Source organism: Actinia tenebrosa, unplaced genomic scaffold (genome assembly GCF_029948245.1).
Source record: "Actinia tenebrosa isolate PJP-AT-01 unplaced genomic scaffold, QUT_ActTen_1.0 PGA_scaffold0__85_contigs__length_37466705, whole genome shotgun sequence".
NCBI classification, from domain to species: domain Eukaryota; kingdom Metazoa; phylum Cnidaria; class Anthozoa; order Actiniaria; family Actiniidae; genus Actinia; species Actinia tenebrosa.
The window spans coordinates 5,640,180-5,656,633 of NW_028292569.1; the positions used below are offsets into that span (position 1 = coordinate 5,640,180).

General features: G+C 36.2%; 2 protein-coding genes across 2 annotated transcripts; both read left to right on the forward strand.

Moving 5' to 3' along the window:
* The first annotated feature begins 577 nt into the window (after positions 1-577).
* Positions 578-8,242, forward strand: LOC116291707 (lysosome-associated membrane glycoprotein 1). The gene is made up of 5 exons (XM_031698918.2): positions 578-713; positions 2,664-3,046; positions 4,325-4,544; positions 5,235-5,435; positions 7,131-8,242. The coding sequence occupies exons 1-5, from the start codon at positions 668-670 to the stop codon at positions 7,286-7,288; spliced, it is 1,008 nt and encodes a 335-aa protein (XP_031554778.2). The 5' UTR covers positions 578-667; the 3' UTR covers positions 7,289-8,242.
* Positions 8,243-10,439: 2,197 nt separating this feature from the next.
* LOC116291686 (uncharacterized) lies at positions 10,440-16,213 on the forward strand. The gene is made up of 5 exons (XM_031698890.2): positions 10,440-10,597; positions 12,358-13,046; positions 13,206-13,410; positions 14,001-14,177; positions 14,875-16,213. Exons 1-5 carry the CDS (start codon positions 10,552-10,554, stop codon positions 15,069-15,071), a joined length of 1,314 nt encoding a protein of 437 aa, XP_031554750.2. The 5' UTR covers positions 10,440-10,551; the 3' UTR covers positions 15,072-16,213.
* The last annotated feature ends 241 nt before the right edge of the window (positions 16,214-16,454 follow it).

The following is a 16,454-nucleotide window of genomic DNA, read 5'->3' on the forward strand; positions in this document are numbered from 1 at the left end:
GCGTATTCACTTATCGTAAACTGACGGACTGAACAAATGGTATCGTGAATACATGACTGAATACTCAATAGACTTTTGCACAGCAGTCCCACAGCAGGAGAAGGGCTCGAGGCCTTGATAGACATACATACAGTGACATTAAAACAAGTTTCGCGACAATCGAAGCACTTCTCAGTTCCGACTTTGAATTTTGAACCTTTGAAAAGTCTAGTCTCTATTCAGCACACAAGTCTTTCCATCAGACAATGCTGCTTCTTGTCCAATACATAATGACTTCTAGCTTCAGAAAAGAATGCATTTTATAAAGCATTCTTCATTCCTCCTTTTTCTCTCTTACTCTCTCTCTCTCTCTCTCTCTTTCTATTTTTCTTTCTCTCTTTTCCTTTTGAATTCATGAATCAATTCATTTATACATTTTCATACACTTTATCAAGTTTGATTGACGGAAGAAAAACACTTGTAACCCTACTTGTAATGACTTGTAATATTGCAACTGATTCTCACAGAGGGGTGCATCCCCTCCCCTACTCTTGTCCTAGCTCGCGCATGCGTTTTTCTTTCTCTTCACCCGTGTCAATCACATGACTGACTCCAATTGCGAAAGTTCTTCCTCTTTGATCGCTGCACGATTTATATTCTCGACACAAAGTCTCATTTTCGCATCAGAATGTACCAGGTATTGATATTTGTGGCTTGCTTGGCCGTTGGCTTTGGTAAGTAAAGACTATCAAAGCATTATAGATTAACCGTCGATCAAGATCTTTGCGAAGAAAGGGCTTTGGGAGCCAAAAAAAACGACATACTTTTAAGATAGCAATTTTTTTTAGAATATTGTTACTACGTAATGAGTGATTTTGAGTCTTAAAAGAGTTTTGTAAGCTTTTATTGTTCATTTTTCTGGAATAAAGCTATTATTCATTCGGGTTTTTAGTTAACAGAGGGATTTCCAAATGAGTAGAGAAGTACTAGATCAAGAGAAAATAAGCTAGTTTTACTGCACATGTGCTCATAGGAAAGAGAGCTGCGTTTTAGCTTAGCTCAGCTCAGATTTTTTATCTAAAAAGGGAAAAAAATCTTTTCCTATATGCTTCAACCAAAATGCACATTTATTACATGTAAGAACAGATTTAGTGCTTTCTTTTTTGGTTACTTAATACTACTTTGAAAACTGTGTATTGTCTGAAATTAGTCAACCTTATAACACTACACAAGAGCGTATTTAAACCAAGGATTTTTGTTTTTCCATACAATTTTGTTCACCTTTTTCAAACTTAATAATATTTCTTGCATCGTATTACTAACTTCTTTATCTATATCTATGATGACAAGAAATGAAGTTGCCAGATTAAGAAATAATGATAATGATTTAGATACTTATTCTTTGGGGGCGCAACCACATGGCTCAAAACCTTTTGAGAGATAAATAACAATGAAACAACCACCACGTTGGCCGTTCTAACAATAAAAGCCGGTCAGGTATCCTAAAAAATCGTGCATTCTGATTGGCTGTTTGAGCGGGCGGTATTTTGTCAGTATCTGCCCGCGGTCGCGGTCCGGTATCCTTTGCCGCTAAGCAACAAAACACAACGAATACAAAAACAAGTAAAAAAATATGAGGAAAAAATTTAAATAAGTTATTTACCATCCTTTAGTCAGTCCGGATAGGGAAAAACTGTGTCCTCGGTCTTGAAAACGGACCTCGGACTAATGGCTTCAGTCCGTTTTCAAGACCTCGGGCACAGTATTTCCCTATCTGGACCTCCTGGCCAGTAAATAACAAATGTCTTTTCACATATTCTCTGGCATGTAAAGTAAACCCCCAGATTCACATGACCGTTGATTTGGCACATACTTGCCGTTTTAGGTGATAAACTAAATGGTTATCTAAGTTAGATAAATTTATCTAACTTTTCAACAGTGCATAGCTAAATGCACTCTAGAAGACAAAAATAACAAAACTATAAATTATTTATCACTCAAGCACTCAGCATTTTCTAATGGAAAAAATCACCCAATTTCTTGAAGTGACACCATATTTTTACATATGAAATTGGCTTTAGGCAGTCTATTCTTCTGGTTTCCTCTATATAAACAGGCTAAGAAAGTTTGAGGAAGGGATAAGATTGAATTAATTTTATTAATAAACTCAAACAAGCTTTATGGATCTTAGGACAGTTTTGCTGACTTCGTATCATTAGTCCAGTCTCTTAACCCTGGAAATTAGGTTAATTTATTGTTACAGAGTGGAATACAGCACCAAATTTGGAACAAATGTCCAATTTGATACGTTAAGTGAAGGGGAGTTAACAGATATAAGTTTGGGGGGGGGGGGGGGGGTAGGGTGCAGTATGCTACCAGAGTAACTATTTTGACTTTAAGCGACTGGACTACAGGGGTTGGTTAAAAATGCAAAAATTGATGCATTTTGCATTATTTCATGCTTCTTTTGTTTTCACTCTTAAAAGTTTGATGATTGTCGTTGCTATTTTAATGGGGGCAGGGTTGGGTAAAAGTAAGTCATAAAAGTATCTTTTTCAAGTCTTCCCATTTACTAAGCTGGAAATTTTATTAGGCTTATAGTAGAATTATAAGCTTCCTATTTTCGAAGGTATGTTAGAAAAAACAATGCTTTTTCAATCTTTGTTTTTTTCTTTTAATTTCAGGAGCAAACAATACCAATATGAGTATAACTATCAATAAACCCTCACCCTCACCAACAGCCACTGTTTCAATGATGGGTCAATCCAGCATGACAGTAGCTATAAATACAACATCATCTGTTTTTTCCATGACCTCTGCATTGTCAATGTCTTCATCCATAACGTCACTTGCACCATACTCTACAACAGCTCCAAGACCATCTGTGACACCAACTTCTAAACCGCCTGTTCCCAAACCAACTCCCAAGCCTACATATGGTGACTATAGTGTGAAGAAGAATGATAAGTACTGTCTTTTGGCAAAACTTGCTGTCTCATTCAACGTTACCTATTACCGAAACGAAACAGAGAAAGAAGGCAATAAGACCATTCAAAAGAATGTCAAGGTAAAACAGGTTTTACAAGTTTTTCATATTTGAAATGAATTATGTGAATATTGCATTTAGGCCCCTGTCCACACTATGCCAGCTAAATTTGAATCCAAATTTTTATTTATTTCGGTTGGGCCTTCCCTCCACACTAGTCCTGGCGATTCACCGAAAACGAATTTTTTCAAATACAGGTCTCCAGAGTGGAACAATTTGAAAACGCCAGCTAGGCATATAAGTGTGGACGGAAAACTTTTTTTTCGGTTTCAGTTTGAAAATTCGGATTCAAATTTATCCAGCAGAGTGTGGAAAGGGCCTTGAACTAAGCATTTTGTTTTCAACTATTTAATCACAAAGTTTGTGATGACAAGATTTCTTTTACTCAACATTCCAATGCCCACTCTCAAGAGTGACAAAGCATTTAGATGACATAATAAATTATTCACTAACATTGTTAGAGCGCTATTATTATTCCTGTGAAAAAAATCAAATTAGTTAGGACTTAACACCACCAAAATATCAGCTAAATGCAAACTTAATAAATAAATGAAAAATTACAACCATCTAGGCTGATTCAGAATTCACACATGAATATATACCACACAGCTTTATTAGGTGTGAACTCATTTTAAACTTGAATAATATAATTGAGGGTTCATGTAAATCACACCGGAGTAAACCTTGAAAATAAAGTGGAAAGAGTATCAGGTGCTGGTTCAACACTGCCGTGCATGCAATCAAATCAATAATGTTCTGTTTGAGTAATATTTACTATTTGTTGATGTATAAAAACAATTAGGTAATACTTTATGCTGCATGGGTATAATGACTAGTGCAGTTTTCATATGACTGTGAAAAGTTCACAGCACGAACACGGTTGTGACTGTGAAAAGCTCGGTGCCGTAAACCTGATGCGCCGAAAACTGCACTACGCTCTATAAGTAAACTTTGTCACTCTTGAGAATTATGCCTGTGAGCATCAAAACGTTGAGCAAAAGAAATCTTGTCATAAACTTTGGGATTTGATTGCATTTAATTTTTGGTTTACATTTCCAGTTCTTGATTTTACAGTTTTTCACCTTACATTGGAACCAAAGTTCCAAAGACTAGTCTGATCTTAAACATAATTTTAAAAGGAACTTTACTGATGACCTTCAAAATTAGTTCGCTGTATATTCTGAAGCTCACACATTTATAAAAGCTCAAGAAGTCCCTTTCTAAAGAAGCTGATAGTTGATTTTGGTGGCTTCAAAATGAAAGTCCAGTTTTGACCTAAATTTGCTAAATTTCTTCTAGGATTTTGCTATTGTTGGTATGCCTTTTAAAGATGTATTAACTAATGAAAGTAAATGTGGCGACGACGACTCTACCCTTGTGGTATCTTGGACTTTTTATGTCTTCACAATGAGTTTTAGAAAGATCAAGGATGAAAATAAAGCTTCACCTGGCTGGGAGGTTACTGAAGTGTCTTTAGATATTTCTACTCAAAATAATTCACATTTTCCAAATGCTAAAGGTGAGTGAGTTTAGCTACTTATTTCAAGTGTTGTCTTTATGAAAAGTACTTGAAGTGCACTATGCTGAGTCTGAGAATTAAAACCAAGAGGTGAGGACCACGAACCCTACCACTACATGTATGCCCTTGATTCGCATCATAAATAAATCCAGCCATGCCTCATGAATAGCTGTTATTACAGTCGAGCCCACAATGAGAAATTCTTTCCTTTTAAGAGTCATACAAGTGAGGCTATCTGGCTGATACAGTGCTTCTTGTCTCATTTGCATCTTATTTGCATGCATCTATAATAACTGCTATTTGGGGAAGCAGGCTACCTGGATTCTATTCCCAGACTCAGTGTTACATTTAAGTTGTTAGAGTCGTTTTTTGTTTTTCTCTTCTGTGTTTTTCTCCAGTTTTTCCTTTCTCCACGCACAAAAAAAACTTATTGATTCCAATTCGATCAATTGGATAAGGTTTTATTTTTTCCCCCAGATGAATCCCCATTAGAACAAACAACTAAAAGCCAACAATATGAGTATGTTGTATTTCTATAGAATGTTCATGGATGATAAACTTGCGAAAATTATCAAAATTAATGAGTAAAAATCCTGTTTTCCTTTGTTAAAAGTACTTTTACATGGGCTTATTGTGTTAACTATAACGTTTTCTAATCATCATTTTGTTATCTTTTCATTTATCTTGCAGATAAATTACTGACATTTAAGGCAAATGGAGATAATAAGACACATGTGCATCAACTTTCTGGCAACTTAAATGGCTCCTACCTGTGTGATATTGAAAAAGACTATCCTTTTAATGAGAATGGAACAATGATTGTCAAGCATGCTCAATTACAGCCATTTGATGTGCAAAATGACAAGAAACGCGAGGAAATGTTTGGTGAAGGTAAATATAATATACAAATCCAGATTAAAAGAAGTTTGGAATGTTTTATACTAGTGTGTAAACACATGGTCATAGAAGGGATGTATTCTTCGTTTGCAACCACGTGTAGTTGTTGGTGCTAAAGTATTCTTTGGTTCCAATCAAAAAACAATCCTTATGACCATGTAGAGCTACTTATAATACAACTCTGAGCAAAAAATTGGAGCATTAGAGAATTTCTAAAATGAGCTATGAGCGAACGAAGTTACCGATATTTTTGTGTAAATGTATGGCTGAAAACTTGCTTGATGATATCTAGTATCGTCCAACATGGCGTCCAAAATTTTTAAAAATATATTTAATGACAAAAATTCATCAAATTCATTTCAAACATGTACGAATCTAATTTATAAGCTTGTATGACACTAAAATCTTTTGATTTGGCAAAAATATCTGTATTTCTTTGTCGCTTTAGACACTTATTGAGCGATCACAAAATAAGATTCACACAACTTGAAAACAAAACGATGAAACGATCTGACATTTTCTACACTTAGTCACATCATAGTTCTCTAAGACCCATCAAAGAATCAAGTTTATTGCATTAATGATTAAATTTAAGTTGTTATTTTCTTGGTCTATGAGGTCATGTGCAAACGAAGAATAGGTGGGATAGCAGTGGGAGTCCTCGTTTTTCACCGATGCATACTGGGTTTTCAATCAGGGTTTCCATCCAGTTTTCTCCAGTTTTCCTCCCTCCACAAAAATCAACTTCTAAAATTATAATTCAGCCTAGATTAAATTTACTCTGTGTAATTCTATTAACCCTAGTTTGGTTTCTTTCTTTTTTTTATACATATCTTTATTTTAGTTTTTTACTACTCTTCCCAGTAGACCGTTACACCCCACGTTTTTTCAACCCATCCAGAGGAGCTTTTAAACCCGCCCGCGGCTGAGAGAAATTGATCGCGTGATCGTATTTTGTGTACCACGTGTTAAGCTTTTGGATGTAGCACGTGATCAAAATTTGTTTCGTGAGAAAGCACCAACTGCCCGAGAGCTCAGTGCATTTCCCGCCTTTGAAACCAAGAATATAAAAAATAGTGGTAGTCAGTGCAGGGCTTAAAATAACAGCTGGATATCGAACAATGTCCGGCCAAAACTGGGACTTGTCTGGCCAAATCTTTGCCTTGCCGTTCATTTTGACCATGATCACGGGCCAAATCAGTTTTATCTTAGTCATACCTCATATCACTTTTCTGGTTCAACCTTACGTTACGTTATGTTACGTTACGTTGAGCCAGAAATGTGACATGAGGTATGACTAAGCTTAAATTAATTTGGCCCGTGATCATGACCAGCGACTCATCGGCCATTATTTTAAGCCCTGGAGTGTGGCACTTCACAATAGGGACTTTAAGATTCACAAAATCTGCGACGGCGACGTCTACCGGAAGCGTAAATTACTGCACTTTGGGTTTCGAGTCGGTTTAAAATCTGTCTTCTCCCTGTGGATGAGTTGACTTAACTGACAATGTTTTGAATGAAATCTACAATGAACAGGACCCCGAAGACAAATTATTTACACTTCCGGTTGACGTCGCCCGTCGTAGATTTTGCAAATATTAAAGTCCTAATGACTCAATATGGTTCCTTTTCTCCTTGCTCAAAAATGCAAACTACCTTTTGCTCATTAATGTTTTATTCCTTTTTAAGCAAATAAATGTGAGGCTAAAGATTCAAAATCATCGAATGGCCCCTCCAACATTGTACCTATTGCCGTTGGCTGTGCTCTGGCAGGATTAGTCCTGATCGTCCTCATAGCATACATCATAGGACGACGCAAGAGTCAAAGAGGATATGAAAAAGTATAATCAGAAAACACTTTCCCAACCCAGGACCAAGACTTTGTTTGCATTTTTTCAATGAACAATCTACAATTTTCCAGTCCCTATGAACATTTTCAAGTTTCTACGCATGGGATACATTGGAGAAGCCTTTTCTCACCACCTTTAATGCTATTCTCAAAGTCATATTATCCTATTATTGATTATTGCTTTTGTAATAATTATCTATGTAGATTCCTCTTTTCTTGTTAAATTCGTAATATCTCAAGTAGGAGCACTCAGTATTGGCACTGTTAGGCCCCGTCCACACGTGTCCGCAAATTTTTGTGTCCGTATCCGCAAATTTTACGAAAACGGATACGTGTGGACGGTGAAAACGATTCGAATACGCTGCGTGTGGACGCAAACATTTTGGTATCCGCAAAAAATAATTTGCGGATACTAAAATTTCCGGATACGTGTGGACGGGGCCTTAGTCTCATAAGCTTGTTAAACTAGACAATGGCATCGCTTTACTTGATAAAATTGGTTTGATATTCTTATTACTAAGAATTGGGCATTATCAAGGTTCTTTGTCTCTAGCCATGAATAGACCAAGACAAAAACTGAATGTAGAGTATGCCTGCCGGCATGCAACATTCATAGCAGGGCATTTTGGCTTTCAATTATCAGGACTTTGTAATATTTGTTGTCAACATCGCAGACATGAAAGCAAATAGTTTAGATGAATTTCAAGGCGGCTTTCACAAAATTGTTAAATGTATTTTAATCCTAACTTTGCTAAAAATTGAAAAGGCTTTTAGCTTAGCATTTGGAAAGTTTGGATTTATCTTACCTTTCATCAAAATACCACCATATCCCAGAAGAAAAAAACTGAATTGACAAATAATTAAGAAATAGCTATTAAATAATCGTAGAAAACGTTTTGTGGTCAACTTTTGGATTGTTTTTATATAAATAAATACAAAGAATAGCACCCGATATTGGTCGTCTTATTTTCTCAATATTTATCTAACTTTTACTCGGTCTCTGCTAGGAAAGTCCTAACCAAAAATTTACGACCCATAATTTCCAAGTTGGAATGTGGCTAACTCCGGTGGAAGGTGTACGATATGTTCCTTCCTAGTTGTCATAGGTTTCGTTATCGAGATGAAGTAAGTTAAACTTACGACTGGAAACGAAGGTGGTTTAATGGAACTAGGAAATTGTAGTGAGTGTCCAAGGATGCATTAATAGGATAAACATAACATTGCCAGGCATCATACCAAGACTTGTCATACGATTGACTGGCAATCCAGTGAATGCCTCCAGGCATCATACCAAGACTGGTCATACGATAGACTGGGAATTCAGTGAATGCCTTTCTTTTTGCAACAATAGGCAGCAACGACTTGTGCTGGAGAGTTCGGTTACCAAGTTTGAGCATCATCCACTAAGCCGCTCAATTAACTTACCGGCTCCGTATAATAGTCTTATTAGAAACAATAAAACCGCCCTCAACCCCGAAACAGCGACGCGCACTCATTAGACCGATGTCGTCAATTACGCTTCTTCAGGTAATTAGGCTATTGTTATCGTGGCAGTATAAATATGACCAATCTGACTTTATTCTTCACTTGACTCTGAAGATGACTTCCGCTCAGGTTGTCGAAACGTCAGTCACATCAAACAGTCCTTCTCAGGACTACATTCACCCGGATGATCACATATACTTCGATTAACATTCATTCACTTGGGTTCAGACCGTTCTATACAATGAGGACACTACCCCTACCCTTCCCCCACATCTGTATTTGTCAGCTCATAATTTTTTGCAATCATTCTTTGAAACATATACTTGTTTCAATAAAGTTAGTCACCTGAAAAGCTACAAAGCTCAGACCAACAAGGATTATGGGTAGATATATTTTACATGTTTCAACCGCTTGATAACTGTTGATGGACTTGCACATCTTCTATCAATACAGTCTCGCCTCTCCTGAGCATCCTTAAGCTGCAGTTTGTATCAAAAAAGGTTTACTTGTTTGATATTAAAAGTTACCCAGGATCCTCAGTAATCTCAGCTTTCTAGGTTATTTGGTGACTAACTTTATTGAAATAAGTGTATGTAGTGCAAAAAAGTCCAAAAATTGGAAAATATAATTGGATATGTTTGATGACACAGTAGTCGCAAGCTGCATGCTGAAATTTGGTTTTCGGTTCCCATTAATCAAAGATAATCAGTTGTTACCTTTTAAGTTCTTGACTGTCGATATGTAAGAAACAATTTCACGACCAGCCCATTGAATTCCCATCCAATTCCCAGAGAGAACGAGTTTGCAGAGTACACAGGGGGAAAAACCGGATTCCCAAATTGGGAATTGTTGGGAATTTCCTTCAATTCCTCTATTCGAACACCAACCTAACGTTGAAATTTATTGTTGGGAATTTCCTTCTAATACCCAATAGAAAAACAAAATTCCCAACAAACTCAGGGCCGTAACTAGGGAGGGGGGGGGAAGCACAGGGTGCACGTGCAACCACCCCCCCCCCCCCCCCCCACCCCCATAAAAGCTTAAGGTCCGCTCATCCATCTCCTTTTTTTTTTTTTTTTTTTTTGGTTCTGCTTTCTTTTGGTTACCTCTTTTTATTTTATTCTATTTTATTTTATTTTTGTTCTGCTTTCTTAAAAGAAACGTTCAATGGTCCGATTTTATTCGATGTGCACCCTCCATGTAAAAGTTCTGGTTACGGCCCGGAAACTAATATTGGGAATCGGTGCCACGTTCCCAATTTCGTTCTCTCTGGGAATTGGATGGGAATTCAAGGAAATTCCCAACAAGTTCTTAATTTGGGAATCCATTTTTTCCCCCTGTGATATCGAAAGCCGCAGTAAATATTTGCTAACCGGAAACTTTTGGGTAAAGTGCAAGTAAACTAACAAACATTGTTGACTTTCATTTTCAGGCTAGCCACCAACAGCTCTACTTAATAATTGCATTTTTCATGATTTCTTTATTACTGGCATTGCATCACTGGATGTAGATGTAAATGTTCAAATGGTTTGACAGATTTACTACGATGCCGATGTTTATACACACTGTTTTGTCTGAATCGAGACCAATAAAGTACTCTTAAAAAAATAGAAAAGAAACCTAAGAGCCTTGGATTGGACTCCCTGTGGAAGAGATACAGTAACGTCATGTGACATCCACGAACTTACATTTCCGAGTTCTGAGAAACAACGAGGTTCGAAGGAGGAAAAGTACAGGCTGCATATTTGAGGCATTTCTGCTCGAGAACTTCGCAAAATGAAATCACTTTTATCTCCGATTTTGTCCCTGGTGGTTTGCAATGGTAGGTTTAAAGCTGTTTTACAGTTGAATTAAACGATTGAGCATGATATTTACCCTGGAGCTGAAGCAATGAAACTCTATTACGATTTACATGAGGTTATGTTGATTGTACTTTCTTTCTTAGCATTATCTCGTGATAAAAAACGTTATCTTGCCCCTCGGGCTTATTAGTCTGTAGTATTTTTTGAAATTTAGCTTAAATTTAAAGAAAAATTGAATGAAAAAGCACAGTTCATCTGGCTTCCTCATCTTATTTTTATTGAAGTAACTTACATTTCTAATTTAAGCTTAACCATGAATTTGCGCAAACGATTAATTTTTTAAGCTAACTATAGTTTAGTCTACTTTTCATAAGTCCAAATAGAAGAAAAAAAGGAGAAAATATTTCGGTTGTCTTATTTGGAACATTAATTTCGGAAAATAATTGACATGAAAATCCATTCTCTTTCGCGCCCACTTTCTTTTAATAGTGAAAAATGATGTCATTCTATACGCGTGATTACATATTTTAGACTAGGCTACTCATAACCTGAGTATCAGGATCAAATTGCTTCAAACAAGGAACATTTGTACTTCTGTTTTAATATGTTGTGCTTTGTACACTAATGATGTTCAGTGTAATTGCAAAGCATTTCCGTATTAATTGGGATACCTGTGCAGTAGAGCATGCAGGCCTAACAAATACCATCATTATCACCTAAGCAGTCAACACCCGGCACTAAACCATGTTCTCATTGGTTAAAGAAACATTGGAAGTCAGTCAACTGGAACACACATGTTTTGGTGTGCTTCTATCAACAGCACTCGGAATTCCCGCTGTAAACAATGTTCTCTGTCAACCAATTTGAAATGGCTCATTCTGAGTTTGTGTCGACAAGCAGGGGGAAACTTTTGCTGCTGCTGAGTCTCTCCCAAAGTGGGAGTCTCTTTCCTCTTAGGTGTTCTAATTTTCACCACACAATTCATTAACAGCCGACTATGACCTTCCGGGACTTGAACTTCTAAAGAATGAAAATCACTTTCCCACCAATACTTCAAACTTCTGTCATAGGTAAAACCTTTGATTCTAAAATGAGAAACATATTGTAACAAATCCAAATCAATGTCCCTTAGAAAGTCTTTTATAGCAATGAGCTCCTCCATGATTATCCAAGTGAGCTTGAATGATGTGAAACTGGTGACTTCAATACTTTGTTGGTGGGAAGGCCTGAGTTGAAACATGCACGTTCTAATAATGTTTTGGCAACCAATGAGAACATGTTTTAGTGTCGGGTGTTGACGCTTAGGCGATAACGACAGTGACAAATCTCTGGCATGTGATGAAATGATGAATGAAGTCAAGACTTCCAAAAGCCATTATAATTACCCTGCTGGACTTATTTTTGTTTTGATGGCATGGCGAGCTGGTCTAGATAAAAATGGAAAAATCTGAAAAAATAACTTGACCAGTATCCGTAAAGGGACCTAGTGCTGTGTTTTTTTTTTTCAAATGTGAGAATACATGCTGCAGACCTTTCTAACATGGATATGCTTTCCTTTTCCATTTCATACCACATGTCATTCCTTAGAGTATCATTTTTTGATACATGAGAAGGCACATGAATATGGATACAACTCAAACAAAGAATCTTATTCTAAAGAGAATGACACATGGTCTGAAATTGGGAAATGTCATGCCCAAACTAAACGTGTCTATTAGTTTTTAATTATTAAATATTAATTTATTATTAATAATTATTATTTTTTATTTTTTATACACAGTGCTGTTATTTGGAAGTACTGAATGTGCTTCGTCTTCTGATATACAACCAAGTCCAACTGTTGCCACAAACAATTCAACATCTTTAATGTCTATGCATGGGCCCAACACTACAATTGTCAACATTTCTTCAGCATTTGTCACACACACCCCCAATGCTTCAACAGTGCATGTTACAACCCCCATGCCCAATATGACTTCAGTGTATACCACATTACTGCCCAACAAGACTACTAATCACACTTCCATCATCAGTACTCACTCACTCAACTCTTCAGTCTTCAGTTCCATGTATGTGACATTGACTAGCATGATCATGTCATCATCTGCTGGTAACAGCAGCATTCATAATTCTACCATACACCCAACACCTTTACCTACCCATTCTATCAACATGTCAAGTACTGTTGCCCACAATGCATCATCACACATACTGCCAACAATGACTGCAAGTCCATCGATTTCAAGTACTGTTGCCCACAATGCATCATCACACATACTGCCAACAATGACTGCAAGTCCATCGCCAGTGACATCAGTTTTCACAACCTCAAGTGTGCCTCCAACAACACCTGCACCACTCCCCCTTCCAAAAGGAAAGTATTCTGTTACAAAAAATGGTACCAAGTGCCTTTTACTTTGGTTAAGCCTGAAGCTCACCATTACTTACAAGAACAACACTGGAAACGAGGTATATCTATCCATACACAAAAGCTAGATAAATGTTCTTTATAAATTTTAAAAAGCATTCTCAATGTTTTTACATTGCAAGTAATTTGTAAACATTTGGTAAAAGGAGAAATCTACTTATTGAATTGAATAGAAACTAAACTTTGATTATTATTTTTAGTTGCAAACCAGTGTAGTGATGCCAAGTAATGGTACTGCTGATGGTATCTGTGAACAGGGTGTGTCATCAATTCGTATCAGCTGGCCTTATTACTCATTTGAGGCTTATTTCCTAACTGCTAAAGCTGCTAATGCACGCTGGGAGACCACCAATGTTACATTCACAGCTCAGACCATGAATAACTCAGACTTCAATAATGCAAATGGTAAATGCACAATTATTAGTAATAGTGCCAATGCCTTACTGTGGTTTTTCGATATTCTGTGAGCTCAGACATTTCAACAGCTTCAATGTTGAGAAATGGTGTTTTTTTTTACTGCTGCCAGTCAACAACATAAAGGGGATTGAATGATTATTTTTGATTGACAACAGTGAACCAAATTTCAGCATGCCACTTGTACTAACTACCAAGTTCACAGAATACCAAAAGCCACAGTTACTCCTTTAACTTTTTACCCAACCATATTTGTCCTTGTAAAACTTCATTCAATTTGGTCATAGGTCTCTTTTGCTATAAATAACAATATTTTTTATTGCTTTTTCAAAGGTAACACTCAATAGTCAATGGCTAACAAACCTGTAGCCCTCATTCCATGATTGTTTTGCAGGGCTTAAAATAACAGCAGATCATTGTCCATTGTGTGGCAGTTATCTTAAGCCTTGGTTTTGGAGTTCAAAACCTTTTTTTATTCCTATTCTGGACATCATGGTTTTAAGACTGCATATTACCCACATTCTACATTCATCAATGTTGCCGCAATATTTCTAGTCATTAAAGCTTATCATTTTTTACAGACACAATCATCCAACAATCTGTAACAAAAATGGCTCAGCTAGAGTGGCTTAGTGCAGATCTTGGAAGGTCTCTGAATTGCTCCACAGACAAGGAGTTGAAGACTGACAGCATTGCTGCCACTGTCGAGGGGTTGAGGTTACAGCCCTTTGAAGTCCACAATGGTGACTTTGGTGAAGGTAAAATTATTTTTTCAAGTTTTTCAGTCAAAAGCAAATAAGAAAGAAAAAAAAGATAATACTTGGAGAAAACACTAAGAAAGAGAGTATTAAATGTGTCAGTTCAAAGTACAAAAGCCTGTGCATATGCAAATACATTACAGTGCAGCTACTCCAACCAAGGCCACCTTGACAATTTTCAAATAAATTATCCAATAGTGTTTGAGTATTTAGACAATAGATTAGCGGCAAATTTTGGGTTGGAAAACTGAATGATAAACAAGAGCTTTTGATATATTTGTTCGCAAATTAGTGATTTGTGTCACCAAAAATATAGAATAGTAGTAATATATGACTTCAAATATGAGAGGAAAGCAAATTAGAAACCATATAAAACACAGTCTTCATGATTACAATTCGTTTCTTCCAGACAACTATATTATCAGGCTGACACTGTTAGATTTTATCACCTTGTTACTAGCGACAGCACATTTATATTCAACAATAAAGGTGCCGGCAATCTTCTAAACCGTATAAACTCATGGATATTTGTCCAATTTGAAGCAATTTCATTGTTCAGATTCTCACTTTTTATTGGCTTATTTGTAGAAAATTTGTTCGGGTGGCCTTGGTTGGGATAGTTTCACTGTAAACGTGGTCATACTTTTAAAAGTTGCGCTGTAAAATCTATTGAAATTAATTTTTCTTTTTTTCTTAGCTGAAAGCTGTTTTCATACACCAACGTCTACACCAAAGCCTACAAACTCACCAGCTAAAAAAACCAAAAATAAAAACATAGTAGCCATTGCTGTCGGGTGCTCTCTTGCTGGCCTTGTACTGATTGTTTTGATTGGTTACTTCATTGGCAAGAGAAGGAGCCGAGCAGGCCCTGGCACTGGCTATCGCAAACTCTAATATCCTAAACACCTAAAGCAACCCTATGATTCCAAATCAGTGTCTGGTTTTCGTTAAGATAATCCTTTGTCATGGTTTTGTATTGATGTAAGTTACAGCCAGTTTTATGTTCTTGTAACCTAACTAATTTAAGATGTCTGGCTTTTTGGCTTTGGTTAATCAAATTTGCAATAGGCCAATTTGCATTCTGATCTTGAGCAAATACGCTTGGCCCGTCGTTAAGTTGATTGACCGAAGCCAAAACGGGAAACAAGAAATGGGCTGTAAGGCTATTTTAGTGGTAATATGTGACCAAGAGATATCAAGGTCAAAAATAATAGTGGTGACTTGGATATCAATCAAATGCAGTGATACAAATTTTGACAAGATTAGCCTGTTTTGAGAGGTTAAAGTACTGCATTTGAACTTGGTTCTTGTTCTCAAGATTGACGACTACACAACAAAATCATACTACAAAGTGTTTTTTTGATTGGTAAAGAACTTAGAATGATTTTTCTTTTGTGATTGTTCAGGGTTAAAAGAAAAATTTGCAAACAAATTTCATAAGAAGATAGTTTGATAGTTATGATGGTATATTTTATCATAGATTTTGTAAAATATATCATGGTATAGGTAGGACTTAAATATAAAGCACACAAAAAAATAGGTTGGGATAATGGCCAGATAAGGGTTAAAAGCTTTTAGAGGTACTTGCTGTTGTTGTTGTTGCTTCACAAAAATTTATTTACTGCGCTATTTGCCATCTCGTCACTTCCACATGTTTTTTATTTCTTTTTGTGTTTTTTTTTACCACTAACCAATTAGGTATTCGTGTTTTACTTTGATGTTTGACACCTAATTAGTTAGTAAAAAGTGCAATATTTAAAGTTTTTAAAGACAAAGTTTTTTTAACTGTGAAAAAGAAAAATAATGAACTTGTGGGAGTGTTCACGGTATGGCACACAGCACTTAGCTAAAAGGTTAAAAAAAAAAAGAGTAACAGACTTAGATTTAAGAGTTTAGATTTTATAGTTAGTTTTATAGAGAGATATAACTATATGATTATTATCATGTTAAGCACGCATTAAAAGGATGTCACTTGATAATGATGAAATGCAAGAAAAATCCATGAATTAATAATAATAAACATATTTGTTAATTCATTGTTTTTGAATAAATAATTGCGTTACGGCACACGTAGGTAACGTGCAATTCTCTACATTACAAATTAATCCTAGATTATCCAGAAAACCAACACGTTCTACAAAGCTGCTTTTTACGTATTTTCGTGACTGACCTGAATTCATTTTCGATTTCCGTAAATCAAGAACATTACCGTAACTCGCAATTTCTTCAACTCTCAAAAACGATAAAAGGGCAAAAATTCGATTTTACTAATCAAGC